The sequence below is a fragment of the Lithobates pipiens genome, unplaced genomic scaffold (genome assembly GCF_037356315.1).
Source record: "Lithobates pipiens isolate NorthernLeopardFrog02 unplaced genomic scaffold, aLitPip1_a1.2 Scaffold_19, whole genome shotgun sequence".
NCBI classification, from domain to species: Eukaryota; Metazoa; Chordata; class Amphibia; order Anura; family Ranidae; genus Lithobates; species Lithobates pipiens.
The window spans coordinates 587643803-587670250 of record NW_027507764.1 but is presented as its reverse complement, the minus strand read 5'-3'; the positions used below and the strand labels follow the sequence as shown (position 1 = coordinate 587670250).

Here is a 26448-nt window from a genome sequence, read left to right as displayed (position 1 = left end):
TTTTTTACCACTTTTTGTCATCACTTTTTTCCATTACTGGACTTTATTTATATTTGAAATTTTTATTATTATATATTGTTATATTTTTTATATTTTTACATATATTTTTACATAGCTTCATCACCGCTTATCTTTATTATTTCTAACATCACGTTTTTCATTTTGCTCACACTCCATTTCAATTTTTATTAATCAATTTTATTAATCCATTTTTTATCAAATTTTATTAATTAATTTTTATTTTCTTTATATCATATTTCCTCACCAGTTCTTCACGTATTTAATTTTAACATTTTTTTATTTTATTTATGGCTCAACACCTATCTTGAGAACAGATATTTATTCTAGTTTTAAACATAGACACTGGTTTTTATCACAGTCACCAGCACGTTAGCATTTGTATGTAAATGGAATAATATACTGGCTTATATATTATGTTTTGCATTCACTACTAATATTGACTGATCATCCTTTTTGGAGCATCGCTCCCTTTTTTTCACCTTCAATTCACATTTATATTGCTTGTTTACTAGTTTCAAATTAATTGCCAGCACGCTGGAAAATTTATACATTTTTTCTATTCCTTTATTTTGAGTTTTGGTTTGAATGGTATAGCGCCAAATCTATTCCTTTCTCTCATCCCAGCCACCTTATTGCCTCTATTGGAGGAGGCTGGAGACATAGAAAAACCACATGTGTTACATTGATGACATAGGAATCGGCTGCTGTGAGCCCCGTGCAGGACACACTCCCTGGAAAGTATTTACTTTTTTGTAGTGTTATTCCTGGTTTTATACTGAGGATGAAGTTTATCACCCAGAAGGATTCCCTGTATTCAGAGTCATTGGATCCCTTTTCCCCAGCTCAAGAAGCAGAGCTCCATGTTTTAGAAAAGCCTGTGAGCTATAAAAAGAGTATATATTTACATAGATAGTTGAGATATAGAGAGCTTTTGGTTCCATTTGAAGGGCCAGAAGTTTGTTTTTACTTCGGCGGGTAAAGCAATCAAGCATGCCAAGTTAATTTGATCGGCTGTTTTCAGCCTTCCAGGTTCTTGCTGAGGTAGCCATACTAACAGTAAAACTCACATATGGAAGCAGACCAGGCGACTCTAAGGATGCTGCATTTACAGCCCCGGACACTTGCTGGGTCTGTGCAACTCACAGATTCCACCAGAGTTCTGGCCCAGTAGAGCTGGGATTAATAATTCAACTTTAAGGACCCCAGAACGAGAAGCACAAGTGGTCCACAGGGGGCAACTTCTTACGAAACAAGACTTTGGAAAAGGTGATCATTTATGTCTGCCAGACACTCTTTTCCCTTCAGCTTGACACATGGACCGTGTCATCAGTCACAAGTAGTTATGGCTGCCTTAGTAAATGAGCGTGGGATAGGGCCAGGGTTCTCCACAGTTGTTTTTATAACATACCACTTCTTGTTTTACCTGTTACCAAAGGTGTTACCAAAAGCTGAACATCCCTTCCAGAGATAACAAAAAGATATATCCAGATGCCCAAGTCAGGATCTTACGAGTATGTATTTTGTCTGTATGGACATGTTTTATAGATGTCCAGTGGCAAATGCTACTGCAAAGGCCACAGTGAAAAAGTGTTATCAGAAGTAGTTTGTAAGTACAGAGTGCAGAATCTACAGGGAGTAACAGAGAAAATCATTTTTATAGGAGAGTCCTTACTAGAAGTTTTGAGGTTTTATTTTTACACCCCCTACTGTCTACAATGTAGCGGACAAAGTAGAGTAAGAAACTAGAAAACTTTTGCCTGAATGTTTTATTATATTTTATCAAGCCCGTAGGGGGATGTTGGACTTTCTCCCTATGGGATTTGGGTTGGGAGTGTGTTACTCACTTGCTTATATTTTGTCTCAGCAGCTGAAGTTCTCCATTCGGATCTCACAGAGAATGTTGCTGATTTTTTTAAGGTTTTTGACAAACTCATTTATGCGTTTTCTCCCCAATTCCAGATCCTAAATGTTTGGAAGGATCTAAAACTAAAGCCAAGTGACTTGTGGATTGTTAAGAGACATTTATATATAAGGAAATGTTTGGAGACTCAATACAGCGTCTATTTCATGTACAGTTGTGCAAAACTTGAAAGAAAAGTCATCTGGATCCACACCAGACACTGCAAAAATGACTCAATGAAAGAAATCTCTGTGATTGATTTGTTTCCCTCTTGCGATAACAGTCTAGGGTACTTTTTGATTCAATTACTTTAATTGTAAGGGATATATTTATATATATATATATATATATATATATATATATATATATATATATATATATATATATATATTTGAAAAGTAGTTTAGCCATGTTGAAGTCATATTTGTCTTTTGTACCTCTTCCATTTTATGTAGAATTGTCTGTATTTACATGTGCTGATATGTCAGCATACCAGCAATTAAGCTAGAAGGCCATTCTGGCCACAGGAGTGTACAGCCAGTACTCTGTAAATATGTCTTTGTTTTTCACAATGAAAAGTCATTTTGTAATGAAAAAAGCTGCTCAGCTATTATATTCTCCACAATGGAGTTTTTGCCTCTTTGGCCAGGACTACCTCCACCTAAGCGTGTGGAGGTTCCAGGTTAAAGGTGATAGCAGGTATGGTTAGTGATCAAAATATTGATCAAAAGAGAGGAGACTGTAATGGAAATTTGTAGGTTCTGTATATAATTGTATTCTATTTTATATGTATTGCACGATGCCCTCACTGTGCACACGGCACTAATAATGTTTTCAGTACATGTTTTGCATTCTTTCAAGTCCTGATTAGAATTAGCCTGCCTATGTTACGCCCCTTATTACCATAAACGTACAATTGTAATATTAATGTGATACCTACGTAATCATGTGTATAAAAACCTTCAAATGCGTCATAATAAAGGAGAACGGTTATTTGGAAAGATGCTGAGCGTATCTTTTGTGTCTGTTCCCTACTGCAGTAGTTATTAATTTGGAACCACTAATCAATATGAGGATAGGAGTTGCCTATCATCAAAATATCCATTTCAGTAGCATAAATAAAAAAAATAAAAATTCCATAAATATATCTCATAGTTTGTAGACACTGTAATGTTCGTGTAAACCAATCAATATACGCTTATTGGGATTTTTATTTTTATTTTTTGTAAAAATATGTAGCAAAATACATATTGCCCAAAATTGATGAAGAAATTGTTTTTTTTTTTTTTCTTCTCATTTTGATTGTATATATTTTATAGCAGAAAGCAAAATACATTTTTTGTTTTTGTTTTTTTCAAAATTTTCCATCTTTTTTTTTGTTTATAGAGCAAAAAAAAAAAAAAAAAAAAAAACCCGCAGAGGTGATCAAACACTACCAAAAAGAAAAGCTCTATTTGTGGGGAAAAAAATGTTCGTGTAAATCAATCAATATACGCTTATTGGGATTTTTTTTTTTTTTTTGTAAAAATATGTAGCAAAATACATATTGCCCTAAATTGATGAAGAATTTTTTTATTATTATTAATTTTGATTGTATATATTTTATAGCAGAAAACAAAAGAAATTCTTTTTTTTTTTCCCCCCCATCTTTTTTTGTTTGTTTATAGAGCAAAAAAAAAACCTCCGCAGAGGTGATCAAACACTACGAAAAAGAAAAGCTCTATTTGTGGGGGAAAAAAAGGACATAAATTGTATTTGTGTACAGCGTCGCACGCCCGCGCAATTGTCAGTTAAAAGTAACGCAGTGCCGTATTGGAATAAAAATGGCCTGGTCATGAAGGGGGGGTAAACCTTCCGGAGGTCAAGTGGTGAAGTAGTCCTGGAGTAATCTCCCTGGGGGGGAGGGTAGTCCTGGAGTAATCTCCCTGGGGGGGAGGGTAGTCCTGGAGTAATCTCCCTGGGGGGGAGGGTAGTCCTGGAGTAATCTCCCTGGGGGGAGGGTAGTCCTGGAGTAATCTCCCTGGGGGGGAGGGTAGTCCTGGAGTAATCTCCCTGGGGGGGAGGGTAGTCCTGGAGTAATCTCCCTGGGGGGAGGGTAGTCCTGGAGTAATCTCCCTGGGGGGGAGGGTAGTCCTGGAGTAATCTCCCGGGGAGGGAGGGTAGTCCTGGAGTAATCTCCCTGGGGGGGGAGGGTAGTCCTGGAGTAATCTCCCTGGGGGGAGGGTAGTCCTGGAGTAATCTCCCTGGGGGGGGATGGGGATACGGAATCTGGTCCATGGTGCCTCTACAGACAGAATAGAATTTGAGTGTATCTTGTGGTGACAACCTGGCGAGTCCTCCCGTAACAAGGATCCTGGGGCTCCTAACTCAATGGAAGACAATGGTGTGTATTGATCCGGCAATGACCGCCAAGATGTACCCATCCCCCCCCCCCTGCCATACATTACAACCCAGATCTGGTGCATCAATGACAATTCCGAGAGTCACATGATTTTCATTCTTTATTTTATGTGACATTTCATAGAGAACGTTCCATAGAATTCATTTCTCTTCTCTTCATTGGAGGAACGCCCGCTCTTTTATGGTACGCTTGCAATACCGCTGTTGAAGCCAGGAAAGCGCGGTCTGCCGGGGGGTCTGCCGGGGGGTCTGCGGGGTCGTCTACCGGCACGTCTCACCCTTGAAATCTGAAGGAGAAAGTGGGATTTCCCATTACTGTAAACCTTGGTTTGAGAGCGTTTTGCAAGACAAGCAAAATTTTTCAAAAACGTTTTTGGACTTGATATACAGTCACAATCGAGTATAAAAGAGAAGAGAGGCGCCTCTAAGTGTAGCAATATAGTTACATTGATACATTAATGAAGGTGCAACATTTAGAAAGTCACATGGTTGATGATTAAAACGGGCACATGTTGTACCTTGTTTAACCACTTGAGATCCGCATCTATTGCCGTCGTCCCACGCATGAGCGGCCGGCGCCCCCATCCCCCACCTCTGAAGGGCGCACGCGGCATGCTCCGTGATCAGCGAGTCTATGAGACCCCTTACCACGTGACAGTTGATCATGTGTTGTCAACATAGCCGGCAATCGGCTATTTGGTGATCACCGGCGGCAGTGAGCGGGGGGACGTCAGTCCCGATCACTGCGAGCTGCCGCCAGCTCCTCATTGCCCACCTGTGCCCCCTACAAGTGCCACCTAGCAGTAGGCAACCACAGTGCCGCCTACCAGGGCCCACCAGCGCCACCTGTCAGTGCCCACAGTGCCACCTATAAGTGCCCACAGTGCCACCTATAAGTGCCTGAAGAACAGTGCTGCACATCAGTGCCATCTTATCAGTGGCCATCAGTGCCGCCTTAACTGTGCCTATTAGTGCCCATTGGTGCAGCCTATCAGTGCCCACTAGTGCAGCCTATCAGTGCATATCAATGAAGCAGAAAAATGATGTCACCGCCCTGCCAAAACAAGGGTTTTGCCACCAAGTGCATAGTCATGTTTCGGTGAAGGGGTCAAATACTTATTTCACTCAATGAAATGAGTATATAACTTTTTTTTTCTCTCTCTTCTACTTTTTCCCCCTGTTCTCTCTCTCTCCTCTTTCAATTTACTCTTTATATAGTTCTGGTTGCAGAACTTTCATTTCCTTGGTTATCATTATACCAATTGTACATATGCAGTATAAGATTTTTATATTTTAGATTCTATAATTACATTTTTATATTTATTTTTTATTTTTTTTATTTAAAAACTATACTCTTGATAATAATTAAGACCTTTTTTTTATATATTTAATTTAAAAAAATTTTTTTGGCTGAGGCCACCTTATATTAACCACTTCCTGACCAGTGCACGCCGATGTACGTCGGCAGAATGGCATGAGCAGGCATATTGATGTACAGGTACGTCCAATCTTAAATGCTGCCCTGCCATCGCGTGCGCACCGCCGGCAGCACACTCGCATACCCGCGATCGTCTCACGGGGCGGCTGAACTGGGAGATGCTGTTGTAAACAGCATCTCCCTGTTCTGCCTAGCAACAAGTGACGCTGATCTCTGCTCCATGTGATTGGAGCAGAGATCAGTGTTCACTAACACACAGCCCAGCCCCCTCACAGTTAGTAACACTCCCCTAGGAACACTTAACCCCTACACTGCCACCCACTGGTTAACCCCTTCACTGCCAGTGTAATTTACACAGGAATCAGTGCATTTGTATAGCAGTTTTTGCTGTATAAATGACAATGGTCCCAAAAATGTGTAAAAAATGTCCGATGTGTCCGCCATAATGTCGCAGTCACAATAAAAATCGCTGATCGCTGCCATTACTAGTAAAAAAAATTTTTTCAATAAAAATGACATAAAACTATCCCCTATTTTGTAAATGCTATAACTTTTGCACAAACCAATCAATAATCGCTTATTGCGATTTTTTTATTATTTTTTTTACCAAAAATATGTACAAGATCCGGCAAGATACCTAAACTGAGGGAAAAAAAAGGGACAGGGTTGATGACCACTGCCTTAACGGATCCAGGAGCGAGATACCCTTGGATGATCTATAACAGCTGAATATTGGATGCTTAGGATTATAACATCATCTGGGCACCAACCCTCCTTTCATGTGTAATACCCCTGCAGGGGTTACTGCAGTTGCAGGGACCCTACAGTGGTACGACTGGTCTCCCACATCCCTGACTCTATCTGCTCTCGGTCAAGGTTGCATGCTTGCCCACACAACATACATACAGGGTTAGCCCTGCATTGTACAGGATGATGCCAAGAAAGAGCCCAGCTTCGGGTAGTAGAGGACAGCACTGGAGTTGGCCATAGTGAGAAGTCAACTCCCTATTGGGACCACGGATCATATTAATATCTGGAAGGTACTATTGGGAGATGGAGAGCTGACCCACTACAAAGGAGGATATCTTTTGATGGGACCCATCGAATATATACAAACGCCCTAATTTGTTTATTTTCTGGTAAGCGCATTCAATATACGGTGACGGGCACTTTTATGCGCTTCTGGATTGTGTTGAATCACTGTGGTGTCACTAACGCTTATTTGGACTCACATATGAACTTTCCATGATTGGACTTCTAATTTTTCTTTATGTATTGCTGTGTTTTTCATACATTTAAGTTTTTTTATCGTTACAATCATTTAATGATAATCACTTACTTATTTTGACACTATTTATTGTCATTTATTTTAGTTTAGTATAGGGTTGGCGCAGTTTTCTATTTCTGAGTATAAGTCCTCTGATCTCCTGGTGCCCTACTTTTGTTGTGTCTCCCTCCCCTCAGTTGGCATTGCTCTGGGACACCCCACATAGTAATTACTATGTTGCTCTGTGTCCCGTGATGTACGAGAAAATTTTTTTTATTTTTATAACACCTTACCTGTAAAATCCTTTTCTTTGAGGTACATCATAGGACACAGAGGTCCCTCCCTTCCTGGTATACATGTGTATTGCTTTGCTACAAAACTGAGCTACTCCCAGTAGTGAGAGGGGTTATATAGGGAGTGGACTTTTTGTCTTAGGGTGTGCCAGTGTCCATTACCTGAAGGTGCCCTATAACCGAAATAGTAATACTATGGCTCTGTGTCCCATGATGTACTCCAAAAAAAAGGATTTTTACAGGTAAGCTGTTAGAAAAAAATGTTTTTTTTGGGGGAGGCTGCAGCCGAATGACGGCCACAGCGCGGATGTGAATTCCCGGGAGGGCCTCCCCTGTGCTCGATCCCTGCGTGCGCCGTGATCACTGAGTCACTGAGACTTGGGTGATCACCGATCTGAGTAAGGGGCCGGTCCTGGCCCCTTACCATGTGATCAGCTGTCAGCCAATGACAGCTGATCGCATGACCAAAGCAAAAGCTCGGTGATCTTTTTTTTCTTCTCCTCAGGCTGACAGCGGAGTAGAAAAAAAAAGCCGTTCACTGGCTTATCTTAAAGGGACATCGGTCCCGAAATGGAAGAGGCAATTATGCCTCATTTATGCCATATGAAAGTGCCCACAAGTGCCACCTATCAATGCCCACAAGTGCAAGCTATCAATGCACACAAGTGCCCTCTATCAACACAAGTGCCACCTATGAATGCCACCTAAAAGTGCTGCCTATCAGTGTAACCGATCAGTGCCCATCACTGCCACCTATCGGTGCCCATCAGTGCCGCCTCATCAACGTACATCAATGACCCGTTTTAAAATTTGAAAAAAAAAATTTGGTCTTTTTAAATTTTTTAAACAAAAAATAAAAATCGCACAGGTGATCAAATACCACCAAAAGAAAGCTCTATTTAGGGGTAAAAAAAAGATAAAAATTTCATTTGGGTACAGTGTTGTATGACCGCGCAATTGTCATTCAAATTGCAACAGCGCTGAAAGCTGAAAATTGGTCTGGATAAGAGGGGGGTTTAAGTGCCGGCAAGCAAGTGGTTAAATACAACTTAATATGATTACTAGACATGTGCGTTTTGTTTTGTACGAATTTCATAATTACACAATTCATTACTACCCATACATAGAGGAAGGAGCAGAGTCCTCCAGCAGAGCAGAGTATTTCAGGAGAAGAGATTTATAGAGGAAGGAGCAGAGTCCTCCAGCAGTGCAGAGTATTTCAGGAGAGGAGAGTTATAGAAGAAGGAGCAGAGTCCTCCAGCAGAGCAGAGTATTTCAGGAGAGGAGATTTATAGAGGCAGAGCAGAGTATTTCAGGAGAGGAGAGTTATAGAAGAAGGAGCAGAGTCCTCCAGCAGAGTAGAGTATTTCAGGAGAGGAGGGTTACAGAGAAAGGAGCAGAGTCCTCCAGCAGTGCAGAGTATTTTAGGAGAGGAGAGTCATAGACAAAGGAGCAGAGTCCTCCAGCAGTGCAGAATATTTCAGGAGAGGAGTGTTATAGGGGAAGGAGCAGAGTCCTCCAGCAGTGCAGAGTATTTCAGGAGAGGAGAGTTATAGAGGGAGGAGCAGAGTCCTCCAGCAGAGCAGAGTATTTCAGGAGAGGAGAGTTATAGAGGAAGGAGCAGAGTCCTCCAGCAGTGCAGAGTATTTAAGGAGAGGAGTGTTATAGAGAGAGAAGCAGAGTCCTCTAGCAGTGCAGAGTATTTCAGGAGAGGAGAGTTATAGAAGAAGGAGCAGAGTCCTCCAGCAGAGCAGAGTATTTCAGGAGAGGAGAGTTATAGAAGAAGGAGCAGAGTCCTCCAGCAGAGCAGAGTACTTCAGGAAAGGAGATTTATAGAGGCAGAGCAGAGTATTTCGGGAGAGGAGAGTTATAGAGGAAGGAGCAGAGTCCTCCAGCAGAGCAGCGTATTTCAGGAGAGGAGAGTTATAGAGGAAGGAGCAGAGTCCTCCAGCAGTGCAGAGTATTTCAGGAGAGGAGAGTTATAGAGGAAGGAGCGGAGTCCTCCAGCAGAGTATTTCAGGAGAGGAGAGTTATAGAGGAAGGAGCAGAGTCCTCCAGCAGGGGGTGAGGATGGATTTTGTGTCGGTCACTTACCTTGGTTATGATGTCACACTGCATGTTCTCTTTGCCGGGTGCAGTCAGGTTCAGATCACAGATTTGAACTTCCTGCGTATTCAGAGAAAATAACAGCTGAATGTCTCTCACCTATACCAGAGCACCGACCTCCTAAGACCGACACTCCAAATAATCTGCTGTCTGTACCCCGCCCCTCTCCCAGATCATTGGAAGTCAGTGGGGGGGGGGGGGGGGGGGGTACAATTGTGTTACATTGGGACTGATCATGTGATCAAAGCAGGCCGACCCTCATACTCAGCACTCAGTGTGAAGAAATGACTGTACTGTCATCTCCAGGGAAAAAGCAGGCAAGAATCTGAATTTAAGTTATCTGAAATCCTGAGAAGTAGAATTCACCATATAATTTCACTTTAAATAATTCAGTTGGGCCAAATTAGCTGCGTACTGTATGCAAAGTATGACCTCCTGCTGACCATGTAACCCTTATTCAGCCTTATTCCAAAATAGATTAAATTCATTATTTTCCTCAAAACTCTACAAACAATTCCCCATAATGACATCATAGACTCCTCCCATGTACATAAGTATCACAGATCCTCCCATGTACATAAGCCCTTGTGGATTTAATTAAACTTTTTTTTTGGTTAATTCTCCTTTTTAAGGGGGTGTGGCAGGGGGGCGTGTCCTATGCCTACATACATTTGCTAGTAGGTGTCCCTCATTCCCATCTCAAAATGTTGGGAGGTGTGGGAATGAGGGATACCTACTAGCAAATGTATGTAGGCATAGGACACGCCCCCCTGCCACACCCTCTTAAAGGAGAATTAACCAAAACAAAAGGTTAATTAAATCCACAAGGGCTTTTTTTTAACCACTACTATTTCTTTATATTGGCTTTTAAAATGTACAAATGCACCAATTTAGAATTTGGATGAAAGGTTTAGGCCTCATGCACACGAGACGCAGGTGAAAACTCTGCTCAAAAAAAGCTGAAACTTGAGTTTTGCCGCGTTTGCATGCCGCATTTAGACACATTTAGACACGTTTAGACGCGTTTAGCCGCGTTTGCATTTATAAGCGTTTATAAAGATAACATCATGTAGACCCTCCCCAAGCTCTCAAAGCATGTTTTTTTTAACTATTTCTGCTATTTTGATCAGAGTGAGCAGCAGCAGCATAGAGAGCAGTTGTACACTTGCATTTGCCTCTCTTTCTGTGGTATATATTTTGAAATGGATCCCATATTGAATCAGGGGGCGGATCCAGAGTCTAGTCTCGGGAGGGGCACTGCTATAAAATATGTTTTTTTGGGGGCAATTTATATGGGAAATGGCTGTTATTTGCGCTTCAATCATTACGGCACCATGGTTGTTATGGTGTCAGGATGATTGAAGCGCATTATTTCTATGAATACATTGTAATATAAAATTAAATGGTTCAACTCACCATAATGCAGAATCAGTGGGAGCCCTGAGGGTGTCATTTGCCATGTCACCTGCCACCAAATGTGGATTGTCACTTGCCACGTCACTTGTCACCAAATGCGGATTGTTACTTGCCATGTCACCTGCCACACATTGCGGATTGTCACTTGCCACGTAGCCTGCCACACATTGCGGATTGTCACTTGCCACGTAGCCTGCCACACATTGCGGATTGCCACTTGCAACGTAGCCTGCCACACATTGCGGATTGCCACTTGCCACGTCACCTGCCACACATTGCGGATTGTCACTTGCCACGTCGCCTGCCACACATTGCGGATTGCCACTTGCCACATAGCCTGCCACAGATTGCGGATTGTCACTTGCCACGTCACCTGCCACACATTGCGGATTGTCACTTGCCCAGTCGCCTTCCACACATTGCGGATTGCCACATAGTCTGCCACACATTGCGGATTGCCACTTGCCCAGTCGCCTTCCACACATTGTGGATTGCCACTTGCCACGTAGTCTGCCACACATTGCGGATTGCCACTTGCCACGTAGCCTGCCACACATTGCGTATTGTCACCTACTGTGTCACTTTTCTGCTAAGGTGGTCTTTTGTTGAGTCCAGAGTGAAGATAAGCAGCAGAGAGATGATGTAATCTCTCTGCTGCACACAGCTTCCCGCACAGTGAGGGCGGAACTGGAGGGATGCAGGGCAGTGAGAGATGATGTCATCTCCCTGCTCCCCTGCCTGCTGGCTTCCTGATTGGCCAGCAGCCCTCCTAAGCCGCCCAGCTGCCCCCGCCTCACCCGTCCACTCAGCGTGGGTACCCGCTGAACCGGCCGCGCGGGTACCCGCTGTACCGGCCGCGCGGGTACCCGCTGTACCGGCCGCGCGGGTACCCGCTGTACCGGCCGCGCTGGTACCCGCTGTACCGGCTGCGCTGGTACCCGCGGAACCGGCTGCGCTGGTACCCGCGGAACCGGCCGCGATTGCACCCGCGGAACCGGCCGTGCAGTCATCAGCTGGCGGTATTCTCCGAGGAGGCAACTGACCCGTTGCCCCCCCCTGGATCCGCCCCTGTATTGAATATATGTCAGGAAATGCTCCTGATGTTGCTCTTGATGAGACAGCAACGTTGTCGCAAATTTCGTGAGAGGTCCAGAGTCAGAGCTCGTCGATATTGGACCCATCCGTCGATGGGACAGCGAATATACGTTGGATATTTCACAAACATGTATGTGCAGCTGCGTACCTACCCTGCGTACCTACCCCGACAAGTTTTTTTAATTTTAGCCGGATGTCCATTGTCACATTTGATTTGCTCTTAGAAAAAGTACGACCTGGTCTGACATTTGTGGACACCAATATGAGAAACAGTGTGTCACCAGAGGAACGTCTGTTGGTAACGATCAGGTATGTGTATATATTTATAAAATATATTTATCTATAGATGTACAGATGAATTTTTTTTTCTGTCCTTTATTTAAAAAAAAATTATGTCTATTTATAGCAAATTATCCAATTTTTTAAAATATCTTAAATTTTCTTATTTTTAACGTGTTTTCATTATTTCTAATATAAAACAATATTAAAATAGTTAATTATTTATTTTTTAATCTTAATATATGTTTTTATTCATTTTTTTCTAGTTTCAAATTGTTTTATTTAAAAGCAAATCTATGTTAATTAGATTTTTTATAATGGTTTTAAATTTATTTTTTAATATATTTTTATCGTGAAATATGTACTGTATATGGTAGTATAATATTTTTTAATGCCTTATTAAAATATCCAGAATCCTAACCCTAACCATTCATCCTAACCCTAACACTAACCACTAACCCTAACCCCTAACATTAACCCTACCCCTAACAGCTAACCCTATCCCTTACACTAACCTTAACCCTAAACAACCCTAACCCTAATCCAACCCTTAATCCTAAACAATAACCCTAACAGATAACCACTTACCATAACACTCAACCCTAATGACCAAATTACATTGCCACAGATGGTCACAGTTGACTTTGAGGCCATGCATCTCTGATGCAGAAAAGTGCATGACATTTTGCGACCCGACTTTGGGGCCCCCTATCTCAGGGTCACTTAGTGATAGGATCCTCAAATTTGGATATGTTGTAGTGCTAGTTCCACTGTGTCTGCATACTGAATTTGGGGTTCCTGGCAATAATTGACCCCAAGATATGGGTCCCCAAAGTCGGGTCGCAAAATGTCATTCTCTGATGCAGAAAAGTGCATGACATTTTGCGACCCGAATTTGGGGCCCCCTATCTCAGGGTCACTTAGTGATAGGATCCTCATATTTGGATATGTTGTAGTGCTAGATCCACAATGTCAGCATACCAAATTTGGGGTTCCTTCCTGGCATTAAGTGGTCCCAAGATATGGGTCCCCAAAGTCGGGTCGCAAAATGTCATTCTCTGATGCAGAAAAGTGCATGACATTTTGCGACCCGAATTTGGGGCCCCTATCTCAGGGTCACTTAGTGATAGGATCCTCAAATTTGGATATGTTGTAGTGCTAGATCCACAATGTCTGCATACCAAATTTGGGGTTCCTGGCATTAAGTGGTCCCAAGATATGGGTCACAAAATGTCATTCTCAGATCATATTTTTGAGTTTTCAGGTCCAAAAAATTGGGTTCCTTTAAAAACGCATATAAACGCAAACGCAGCTAAACGCGGGTACCGTGTTTAGCCGCGTTTTGCGTCTGAAACATGGAAATTTTTGCGTCTGAACCCATTTTTTTGCTTCTGGAAAAACGAGGTTAAACGCAACTGCATAAAAATGGCAAAAAACTAGACTGTGTGCATGGACACATAGGATAACATTGAATGAGTTCAGGGGCAGTTGAAAAAATTGTCCAACTGCATCTGAACACGCTTTTAACTGCGTCTCGTGTGCATGAGGACTTAAGGTTGGAGACAGGGGAATCTTTCTCCCCCTTTCTTTGAAAAGTGCTGAGGATGGACACCAGCTTAACAGGTTGTGGAGCAATTCTGGAATGGGGTCCCTGCTGGAGAGGTTACTGCCTATCAATATGCTGGAACTGGAGCAAAAATTGCCTTGTTCTCCTGCATTAGTCGGATCGGTTGCAAGGCCTTCTGGTGAATATCCTTATATCAGGGAGGCAGCAGAAGCCAGGCAGCCCAAGAAGAGTTGGACCTCGTCCTGTCTTTGGCAGAGCTCAATGTTCCTGCTCTGTCCACAGAGCATAAGATAAATCTAAGTTGGCTCTCATAAAATACATCTTGGCTGATGTTCGGCATTTTGATGGTAAAGGAAAGCTCCAGACTGGGTAGTCTTTATTTCTCTTGTTCCTGAGAAGGGTGTGGACAGAACTGATCTGATCAATCAAGAGGTTGGGGGAGTGGCCGATGGGATGTCACACTGTCTATGGGCATGCAGCTGCCACTTTCCCAGATACAGTTTTCTGCATGAAATAATATGGTCACATATTGGTAACCGGTATATTATAATTCAGCGTGAAACTGCCTTGTAAATGAATCTAAATATGATGAGTATCAGATGCCTCTTTCACCTAGGACAGGGATCTTCAAATAGGCATGATGGGAATTGTAGTTCCTGAACAACTGGAGAGCCATAGTTTGGAGACCCCTGACCTAGGAATGTGCCTAAACTATGTCTGATATCTTCTTAAAATGCTGCTAATTATTTGATAATTATCAATATGTCCTTGTTCGTGCTGTAATTATTATACAGGATTTATAGAGCACCAACTATTTACATGGCTCTAAAGGTAAACAGTATAGTTACAATACAATTCAAGAGGGTTAGGAGGGCCTTGGAATACATTCTAATAGGATGGGGCAAGTGGTACAAAATGTAATAAATGCCTTTTTAGAGCTGGCAGTCGGCTCTCTTATAAAAGCAATCCTAGCGCCTAACTAGCCACTGGATTGCTTTTACAACCAGTGGGAAAGGACCACCCCACTTCCGCTGCCTTTCACGGCTTTCTCTGGCTCTCCCATCCTACCAGGAGACCCAAGTGACCAGCCAGTGCTTCCCCCCCGGCTGATCGAAGAGCCAAACAAAGTCAGGCTTGGTTTGTTCAGCTCTGGGCTATGGTAACCCTCAAACGATGACCTGACATCACTTCCGTCTTACCCAGGTGTCAACGGCGCCATTTTCAAAAATCAAAAGCATTCGAAAACACCAATCTTGGTCTTTTAGACCCCAGATCTCCATAAAGAGTACCGGTCACATGCCTATTGCTGTCACAATGTTTACATATCTTGTGCCAGCGATAAAAGTGATAAAAGTGATACAATAAAAATGTAAAGCAGCAGTGTAAAAAAAAAAAAAAAATTATTATTAATAATAATAATAATAATAATAATAAAACACTTTTAAAGTGCCCACGTCCCCCTATGCTTGCATGCAGAAGCGAGCACACGCAAACTGCAATCGTCCCACGCGTGCGAGGTACCACTGTGAACATCAGATGATTGGCAGTAATTCTAGCACCATACCTACTGTGGAAATCTAAAGTGGTAACCTGTAAAGGCTTTTAAAGCGTCACATATGGATAGTAAAATTGACGCCATTTGTGGCAGTTTTAAATCGTGACATGTTTGGTATCTATTTGGGTTATGTATTGTTTTTTTTTTTTTTTTTTTTTTCCATTAAAATTCAAAAAAAGTGTATTTTTTCTCCCCAAAATATTGTTTTTGAAAATACTGTGGGACATAAAAAATTGTAAAACCCACCAATTTATTTTCTAGGGCCTCTGCTTTAAAAAAGAAATAAAAGTTTCTAAGTAATATTCTATCAAAAAATACTGATTGTTACATGTAAACAAAACGTGCCAGAAAACGAACTGAAGGTGGATTATTGGACATGCAGTCCTGGAGTATTCCCCCTGGGGGGATATGGAATCTGTCCCATGATGTCTTTACAGACAGAATTTAAAGGGGTTGTAAAGGTAAATGTTTTTTCACCTTAACACATTCTATGCATTAAGGTGAAAAAACATCTGACACTGCTTGCGCCCCCAGTCCCCCTGTTTTACTTACCTGACCCCTCGAAAATCCCGCGCTCGCCCCCAACGTCCTCTTCACTACTCAGCCTGGCCGCTGATTGGCTGGAGTGGATGGATGGAAAACAGCGCAGCCATTGGCTCGCGCTGTTGTCAATCACATCCACTGACGCGGAGCGCCGGGGGGGCGGGGCCGTGTGATACAGCGAGCGGCTATAGCCGCCGGGTGTATCATGGGAGTGCGCCCGCAGGTGCTTCTCACCATGCGAGGGAGCTCGCATGAACGTGAGAAGTACCTGCGGGAGGAAGCAGAGACAGCCGCCGGGGGACCCCAGAAGAGGAGGTTGGGGCCACTCTGTGCAAAACGAGCTGCACAGTGGAGGTAAGTTTAACATGTTTGTTATTTAAAAAAAAATTTTTTTTTACTTTACAGTCCCTTTAACCACTTCAGCTCCGGACCAATAAATACCTTAAGGACCAGAGGTCTTTTTGCAATTTCGCACTGCGCTGCTTTAACTGGTAATTGCGCGGTCATGCAATATTGCACCCAAACGAAATTTGCGTCCTTTTCTTCCCACAAATAGAGCTTTCTTTTGATGGTATTTGATCGCCTCTGCGATTTTTTTTTTTTGCGATATAAATGGAAAAAGAGCGAAAATTTTGAAAAAAAAAAGATATTTTCTTCTTTTTGTTATAAGAAAAATCGAATAAACTAAATTTTAGTCATACATTGAGGGCAAAATTTATTCAGCCACATGTCTTTAGTAAAAAAAATGTCAATAAGCGAATATTTTTTGGTTTGCGCAAAAGTTATAGCGTCTACAAACTAGAGTACATTTTCTGGAATTTACACAGCTTTTAATTTATGACTGCCGATCTCATTTCTTGAGGTGCTAAAATGGCAGGGCAGTACAAATCCCCCCCAAATGACCCCATTTTGGAAAGTAGACACCCCAAGGAAATTGCTGATGGGTATGTTGAGCCCATTGAATATTTATTTTTTTTGTCCTAAGGGATTGAATAATGGCAAAAAAAAAAAAAAAAATTTTTTTTTACAAAAAGTTGTCACTAAATGATATATTGCTCACACATGCCATGGTTATATGTGGAATTGCACCCCAAAATATATTCCGCTACTTCTCCCGAGTACGGGGATACCACATGTGTGGGACTTTTTGGGAGTCTTGTCGCGCACGGCACCCCGAAAACCAATCACCACCTTCAGGATTTCTAAGGGTGCAAATTTTTGATTTAACTCCTTACTACCTATCACAGTTTCGAAGGCCATAAAATGCCAAAATAGCACAAAACCCCCCAAAATGACCTCATTTTGGAAAGTAGACACCCCAAGCTATTTACTGAGAGGCATGTTGAGTCCATGGAATATTTTATATTTTGCCACAAGTTGCGGGAATATTACAAACTTTTTTTTTTTGCACCAAGTTGTCACTAAATGATATATTGCTCACACATGCTATGGGCAGAAGTCAAATTACACCCCAAAATAAATTCTGCTGCTTCTCCCGAGTACGGGGATACCACATGTGGGGGACTTTTTGGGAGCCTAGCCATGTACGGGACCCCGAAAACCAAGCACTGCCTTCCGGATTTGAATATAAAATGCTACCAAAAAACCTGTTAGCGATGGCAGGGATCAGGCCTGACTCTGCGATTGCTGCAGTTATGTGTTTAGTGTTTTGTAAGTGACAGTGATCGATCGATACTGCACTTGGGTGGGCTGGGCAGAGGGGCAAAACGCAGGTGCCAGCAGGTATTTGGGCTGATCCCGCTAACAATGCGTTTTTTTGGAACCCTAAACTGCTGGGGACGCTAGTATAGATCTGATCAGATCAGATATTGATCTGTTCAGATTCTATACCACTACGGGAGGTGTATGCTTTGCGTGTGGGTGTTAGCGGTACTGGCACTAACCTAGCGCTGCCTGGGGCGACGCAGACCCTGACCCTAAAACCTAATTGATATCACCCGCCGGGTGATCAGGGGGTTAAACCTTTATTGGGTAATAAATGGTGGGTGCCCTGATGCTATAAAAAACAAACTAACCAGAGTCACCCGTAACACTTATACGGTGATCAGTGGTGAAAAGGATCAATTTTTATTAGGTAGTATATGGGGGTCCCTGGCGCTATATAAAAACCTGACGGGGAACCTAAATAACTAACTGGCTAACCAGCGTCACCAGTGACACTTATACTGTGATCGCTGGTGAAAGGGGGTGAAAGGGTGGGGGTTTGTGTGCCTGTGTGTACCTACATGTCAGTGTAGTGTTGGTGCACACTTACTATTAGTCTTCTCCTCGTAGTCCGGTCAAAAAGACCGCCCCGAGGAGAATGACATCACTTCCTCCTTCCTGTGTAAACAATACACAGGGGAGGAAGCTTCTCATTGGCCAGGAGCGATCCAGAGGGGGTGGCCGAAAACCAACGGCCATCCCCTCATCACGGAGCGCTCCTGGAACGAACCGGACCGCCGTAACCAGCGGGAGGGGGTCCGATCGGACCCCCCACCCGCTGGAAGGCAATCAGGTAGATGTACGTGATTGTGCCTGCCTGTGCCATTGTGCTGACGTACAATGGCAATACGGCGGTCCTGAAGTGGTTAATGTGGATCCAACTTGTGTTGCAACCTGGAGAATTGTATTGTATAATAAGAGTATCCTGGTGTTCCTAATCCAGTTTTGGGGTTTCCCAGAAATCATTATTACATATAGAATTGGATATAGAAAAATAGTGAAAAATGTTTTTTTTTTGGGGGGGGGGGGGGTGCAAACCCCTCCATGTCCTTACCTGTAACAGGCAAAGGTCCATGAGACATAAGTACAAAATTACATATGGACACAAGGAGATCCAACCCAAAGGACTTCCTACTAGTAGGCTGATTCTGGGGGTCCCATTTGACAACCCGACATGTTTCGGAGTAATTCCTTCCTCTAATGCCGCGTACACACGACCGGACTTTTCGAGGGACTAGGTCCGACAGACATTCAACGGAGTTCTGACAGAGTTCTGACAGACTTTCCGAATGAACGGACTTGGCCACACACAATCACACCAAAGTCCGACGGATTCGAACGTGATGACATACGACCGGACTAGAATAAGGAAGTTCATAGCCAGTAGCCAATAGCTGCCCTCGCATCGGTTTTTGTCCGTCGGACTAGCATACACACGAGCGGATTTCTCGGTAGGAACTGGGTCCGGCGGAAAAATTTTAAACATGTTCCATTTCTAAAGTCTGTCAGACTTTTGCAAATCAAAAGTCCGCTGCAGCCCACACATGATCGAATGGTCTGCCGGAATAGTTCCGTCAGACTTTTGATGTTGAAAAGTCCGGTTGTGTGTACGTGGCATAAGGGTCTATTCGTTGTGTGTATGTTAGAGAATACATAAATCTATTCCATAGGCATAAAAATCCCTTCAAATGGATCTGATATAACATACAGCCCGACCAATGGGAGCCAACATGACTGCAACCAACACTGCGCTACCGCAAGGAAACAACCATTGGTGACGGGGCCAGGATGCTTGGAAGACGCTGTGCTTTTGCATTCGCATCCACCCCTTCCAGACTTTTTTTTGATTGCCCAAGGGCAATTACATTGAGGGATCCCCTTCTGGGTGTGTCCTTGTGATAGCACAGTGTTGGTTGCAGTCATGTTGGCTCCCATTGGTCGGTCTGTATAGTATATCAGCTCCATTTGAAGGCATTTTTATGCCTATGCAATAGATTTATGTATTCTCTAACATACACACAACGAATAGACCCTTAGTAGAAGGAAATACTCCGAAACATGTCGGTTTGTCAAATGGGACCCCCAGAATCAGCCTACTAGTAGGCAGTCCATTTGGTTGGATCCCCTAATTGTGGATACCTCTCTATGTCATTTGTATACTGCGTCCATATATAAATTTGTACTTACAGTATCTTACAAAAGTGAGTACACTCCTCACATTTTTGTAAATATTTTATTCTCCAGACCTAAACCCTATTGATCATCTGTGGGACATCCTCAAATGGAAGTTGGAGGAGCGCAAGGTCTCCAATATCCACCAGCTCTGTGATGTCATCATGGAAGGGGGAAGAGGAATCCAGTGACAACCTGTGAAGCTCTGGTGACCTCCGTGCCCAAGAGGGTTAAGGCAGTGCTGGAAAATAATGGTGGCCACACAAAATATTGACACTTTGGGCCCAATTTGGACCTTTTCACTTAGGGGTGTACTCACTTTTGTTGCCAGCGGTTTAGATGTTAACGTCTGTGTGTTGAGTTATTTTGAGTGGACGGCAAATTTACACTGTTATACAAGCTGTACACTCACTACTTTACATTGTAGACAAGTGTCATTTCTTCAGTATTGTCACATGAAGAGAGAATGAAGAAAAGATTTCCAAAAAAATGTGAGGGGTGTACTTACTTTTTTGACATTCTGTATGTCTCATGGACCTATGTCTGTTTTTATGATGATATATAAAAATAAATTTGCGCTGGCCTTTTAACTTTATTACTTATCTTTTCACTACTTCAAAGTCCCTGAAGGGTTTCTGAGTTCCTCTACTGTGTAACATTTCCATTTAGTGTATACATTGGGATCTCGGAAGCAATTCATATTATTCCACATGGTTCTGTTTACGTATTTTTTACTTACCTGCAACAGGAGCCTCCATCGCTAGAGATGGGCGAACTTCCGACGGGACGTTTCATGAACGCGAACCGTGAACACGGCCAAAAGTTTGTGAACCGCAAAGTTCGCGGCGGGCCCCATTGACTTCAATGGCAGGCGAATTTTAAAAACCTACAGGTCATATTTCCAGCCACAAAATACTTACTAGCTGTGCACACATAGTCCCACCACATGGCCGCTGACATAACACATGTATGAAGTGAATCTGGGATCGACAACGACAAGCATTCTTTTTTTATCTGTGAAATTCTGTTAATTCAGGATTCAGGAGCACATGAAGGCCATGGAGGAGAGGAAAGGTCAGGGTAGGCTATGAAGAGGGTGCAGGAGATGATCACCAGCACCTTGATAGAGAGCACTGACATCAGCACCGTGATAGAGAGCACTGACACCAGCACCGTGATAGAGAGCACTGACACCAGCACTGTGATATAGAGCACTGACACCAGCACCGACATAGAGAGAGAGCACTGACACCAGCACCGTGATAGAGAGCACTGACACCAGCACCAAGATAGAGAGAGAGCACTGACACCAGCACCGTGATAGAGAGCACTGACACCAGCACCGAGATAGAGAGAGAGAACTGACACCAGCACCGAGATAGAGAGAGAGAACTGACACCAGCACCGTGATATAGAGCACTGACACCAGCACCGACATAGAGAGCACTGAGACCAGCACTGAGATAGAGAGCACTGACACCAGCACCGAGATAGAGAGAACTGACAACAGCACCGAGATAGAGAGCACTGACACCAGCACCGAGATAGAAAGAGAGAACTGACACCAGCACCGAGATAGAGAGCACTGACACCACACCAGCACCAAGATAGAGAGAGAGAGCACTGACACCAGCACCGAGATAGAGAGCACTGACAGCAGCACTGATACCAGCAACTCGCTACTGGGCCCCTAAAATATGAAACCGCTCAACCTCTTCAAACAGGAGGGTACGGGCATATAGTACGGTATGCTTTTTTTGTACAAGGAAGTGAGCCAAATGTAGAAAAAAGGTCTGTGTGCTTGATTAAATAAACCGTTTATAGAGATATACATGGTCTACTGGTCACATGTGTTGAATTCCTCCGAGATCCATGCCTCATTCATTTTTATGAATGTGAGGTAGTCAACACTGTCGTGAGCTAGGCGAGTGTGCTTATCGGTCACGATCCCCCCTGCTGCGCTGAACGTCCTTTTGGACAGGACACTGGACAAGGGGCAAGCCAACAGTTCCATTGCAAATTGGGCAAGCTCTGGCCAGGGGTCAAGCCTGCCCACCCAGTAGTCCAGGGGTTCATCAGTCCTCAGAAAGTCCACATCATCACCTTCCCCACCGCTATAATTAGAGATCTCGGAGTAGGCAGCAACAGCGGGGACCAACCTCCTCCTTGGGCTGATCTGGGTACTGTTGTCAGACTCCTGAGTGGCGGTTGTTGCTACCTCCTCTTCCTGATCCAATGCCAAGAGTGGCTGCTCATCGGAAATGTCTTGTGATGGATCGGAAAATAATTCCTGCGACTCAAGCGGAAGGTATGTGGTGGTGGTGGTGGTGGTGTTGTTGGTGGTAGTGTCTTTGGGGGTGCACATAGCAGAGAGTGAAGAAGAGGGTGCAGATCAAGAGGATGAGGAGGGTGCAGAAGAGTAAGGCTGAGTGAGCCACTCAACCAAGTCTGGTGCGTCCTTTGACGTAATCGCACGCACCTTCTGCAATTTGCCACTTTGGCTCAAGCCTGTTGCTCCTGCCCTACCCCTACCACCCCTGCGGAAGGGCCTGCCTCTTCCTCTGCCTGTCATTTTTTAAATGACCCTGTGACAAAAGTCTCTAGAGAAGTGCAGTATGTATGTGGAAGAAGGTATATAACACCCCGCTTCAATCTGTCGTTTTTGGGGGCCACTGGTCTATCACACCAGTTTTAATACTTTTTTTTATTGCGTTTGTCACTCTTTGTAGTATCGCTGCAGAACCGCTCAGCAGTCACAATGCTGCACAGTGGAAATGCACTATACTATGCTTTCTATATGTGCAAGTATTTTATACGTGTATTATACACCTATATACTGCACACCAAATAGTACACCTATACCAGTCCTTACAAGGATCTTCGTGGACCTAGTAGCTAGTGATTTGCAGACAGTCCCTACACTGATAAAAGACAGCTGCAGAAATGAGCAGTAATCTGCAGCACAGCAGTGCAACAGCACCCTATATATTGTACACCTACAGTGGTGTGAAAAAGTGTTTGCCCCCTTCCTCATTTCCTGTTCCTTTGCATGTTTGTCGCACTTAAGTGTTTCGGAACATCAAACCAATTTAAACAATAGTCAAGGACAACACAAGTAAACACAAAATGCAATTTGTAAATGAAGGTGTTTATTATTAAAGGTGAAAAAAAATCCAAACCATCATGGCCCTGTGTGAAAAAGTGATTGCCCCCCTTGTTAAAACATACTATAACTGTGGTTGTCCACACCTGAGTTCAATTTCTCTAGCCACACCCAGACCTGATTATTGCCACACCTGTTCACAATCAAGGCATCACTTAAATAGGAGCTGCTTGACACAGTAAGGTCCACCAGAAGATCCTTAAAAGCTACACATCATGCCGAGACCCAAAGAAATTCAGGAACAATTGAGAAAGAAAGTAATTGAGATCTATCAGTCTGGAAAGGGTTATAAAGCCATTTCCAAAGCTTTGGGAATCCAGCGAACCACAGTGAGAGCCATTATCCACAAATGGCGAAGACATGGAACAGTGGTGAACCTTCCCAGGAGTGGCCGGCCACCCAAAATTACCCCAAGAGCGCAGCGACGACTCATCCAAGAGGTCACAAAAGACCCCACAACAACGTCCAAGGAACTGCAGGCCTCACTTGCCTCAGTTAAGGTCAGCGTTCATGCCTCCACCATCAGGAAAAGACTGGGCAAAAATGGCCTGCATGACAGAGTTCCAAGGAGAAAACCACTGCTGAGCAAAAAGAACATCAAAGCTCGTCTCAATTTCTCCACAACACATCTTGATGATCCCCAAGACTTTTGGGACAACATTCTGTGGAGCGATGAGACAAAAGTGGAACTCTTTGGAAGGTGTGTGTCCAAGTATATCTGGCGTAGAAGGAACACTGCATTTCATAAAAAGGACATTATACCAACAGTAAAATATGGTGGTGGTAGTGTGATGGTCTGGGGCTGTTTTGCTGCTTCAGGACCTGGAAGACTTGCCGTGATAAAAGGAACTATGAATTCTGCTGTCTACCAAGAGATCCTGAAGGAGAATGTCCGACCATCTGTTCGTGTACTCAAGCTGAAACCAACTTGGGTTCTGCAGCAGGACAATGATCCTAAACACACCAGCAAGTCCACCACCGAATGGCTGAAGAAAAACAAAATGAAGACTTTGGAGTGGCCTAGCCAAAGTCCTGACCTGAATCCTATTGAGATGTTGTGGTATGACCTTAAAAAGGCCGTTCATGCTCGAAAACCCTCTAATGTAACTGAATTAGGACAATTCTGCAAAGATGAGTGGGCCAAAATTCCTCCAGGACGCTGTAAAAGCCTCATTGCACGTTATCGCAAATGCTTGGTTGCAGTTGTTGCTGCTAAGGGTGGCCCAACCAGTTATTAGGTTTAGGGGGCAATCACTTTTTCACACAGGGCCATGATGGTTTGGATTTTTTTTTTACCTTTAATAATAAACACCTTCATTTACAAATTGCATTTTGTGTTTACTTGTGTTGTCCTTGACTATTGTTTAAATTGGTTTGATGTTCTGAAACACTTAAGTGTGACAAACATGCAAAGGAACAGGAAATGAGGAAGGGGGCAAACACTTTTTCACACCACTGTATACCAGTCCTTAAAAGGACCTTTGTGGACCTAGTAGCTAGTGATTTGCAGACTGTCCCTACTCAGAACACCAAACTGTCCCTCAGTCCCTACACTGATAAAAGACAGCTGCAGAATCGGGCAGCACTCAGCAGTGCACCATAATATACTTGAAAGAAAGTATATTCTAAGTGTATTACAACCCTATATACTGTACGCCTATACCAGTGCTTAAAAAGGCCTTTGTGGACCTAGTAGTAATAGCTAGTGATTAAACTGACTGTCCCTGCTCCACACAGCGTCCTGTCCCTACACTGACAAAAGACAGAATGTAAAATGGCCGCCAGATAAGGTCTATTTATAAGGTAGGGGGAATGTCCAATTGTCCATGTGCTGAAATGTCTCAATTGGCTGTCCTGTACCCCATGATGGATGTGTCCTCATGGGTCTTTCACACTGTAAACACATATGTCCGCCGGGCGAACAGCGGCAATAGTCCGCCGGTTTGGCGAATCGCGAAAACGCAAATTTCGCAGGAAACCGACCGCCGGGCGAACAGTTCGGCCATCCCCATCCATCAATTTCACGGCATCATTGCGTGTTCCAAATATTCAGCCTCTTGATTGGCCAGGAAACCGGAAGTGACGTGAATTTTGAGTGGCTAAAGTCAAAAGTGGTTGGGTTCTGCGCCCCGAGCACAATGTTAAACAAGCCAATTAGAGCATCAGGCTCTAATCACGTGATTGGTAAACAGTGACGGGCCTCATAGACTTCTATTAGTCCGGTGCCCTGCAGTGCACTGCATACACATACAACGATTTATTTTTAAATAAATCATAGGATGCTTAACATTTTTTTTACTTTAACCACCTCGTGCCCACCCTATAGCCGAATGACGGCCGTAGAGCAGGCGCTTTCGTCTGGGTGGCCGTCCCTGGACATCCTGTTGCTTACTTCCGCAATGCACGCCGCCGGGGGCGCGCATCGCGGAAGTTCTGTGTTTGCCGTGTCCCCCGGGGACAGGCAAACACAGATCGCTGTAAACGGCCAATCACAGGGGCCGTTTACAGCGCGATCGGCGTGTCCAATGGGAGATGATCTCATATGTAAACATATGAGATCATCTCTCAGCGCCGCTCTCCCTCCTCACACAGACAGAGTGTGAGAGGGGAGAGATGAACGGCTGCAGCGGCCGTCAGTGTAAAAAAAAAAGTTAAAAAAAAAGTGTAAAAAAAAAGTGTAAAAAAAAAAGTGCCATCCTCCCCCAGTGCAATCCTGCCCCAGTGCCATCCTGCCCCAGTGCCATCCTGCCCCAGTGCCATCCGCCCCAGTGCCATCCACCCCAGTGCTACCTGCCCCCAGTGCCACCTGCCCCCAGTGCCACCTGTTAGTGCTATCTGTCCCCAGTGCCACCTGTTGTCAGTGCCATTTCTCCCCAGTGCCATCTGTCATCAGTGCCATGTATAAGTGCCATCTGTCATCAGTGCAACGTGTCATCAGTGCCACATAGTGCCATCTGTCATCAGTGCCACGTATTAGTGCCATCTGTCATCAGTGCCACGTATCAGTGCCATTTGTCATCAGTGCCACCTGTCAGTGTCACGTGCCATCTGTTGTCAGTGTCACGTGTCATCAATGCCACTTATCAGTGCCATCTGTCATCAGTGTCACTTGTCATCGGTGGCACGTATTAGTGCCATCTGTCATCGGTGGCACGTATTAGTGCCACGTATTAGTGCCATCTGTCATCAGTGCCACGCATTAGTGCCACGTGTCATCAGTGCCACGTATTAGTGCCACGTGTCATCAGTGCCACGTATTAGTGCCATCTGTCATCAGTGCCACATGTCATCAGTGCCACGTATAAGTGTCATCATTGCCACGTATCAGTGCCATCTGTCATCAGTGTCACGTGTCATTGTCCTGGTATTTCAAAAGTGTAATAAGTAGTCAACAAGTTAGATGTGTAATTTATGCTCCTAGAACACATGATGGCGCTCCCTGCATGTTGGGCCTCTCTATGTGGCCAGGCTGTGAAAAAGTCCCACACATGTGGTATTGTAATACTCA

At 43.8% G+C, this 26448-nt stretch overlaps 1 protein-coding gene across 2 annotated transcripts in view; it reads right to left on the bottom strand.

The window, feature by feature from the left end:
* Positions 1 to 4409: 4409 nt before the first annotated feature.
* Positions 4410 to 26448, bottom strand: part of LOC143997742 (uncharacterized) — a 45305-nt gene continuing 23266 nt past the window's right edge. For both annotated transcript variants that reach the window (XM_077493535.1, XM_077493531.1), the window contains 2 exons: positions 9414 to 9485; positions 4410 to 4608 (listed from right to left, as the gene is read on the bottom strand). In XM_077493535.1, the coding sequence (XP_077349661.1) occupies positions 4501 to 4608; positions 9414 to 9485 (180 nt within the window). In that variant the 3' untranslated portion in view covers positions 4410 to 4500. The remainder of the gene's footprint in view (positions 4609 to 9413; positions 9486 to 26448) is intronic.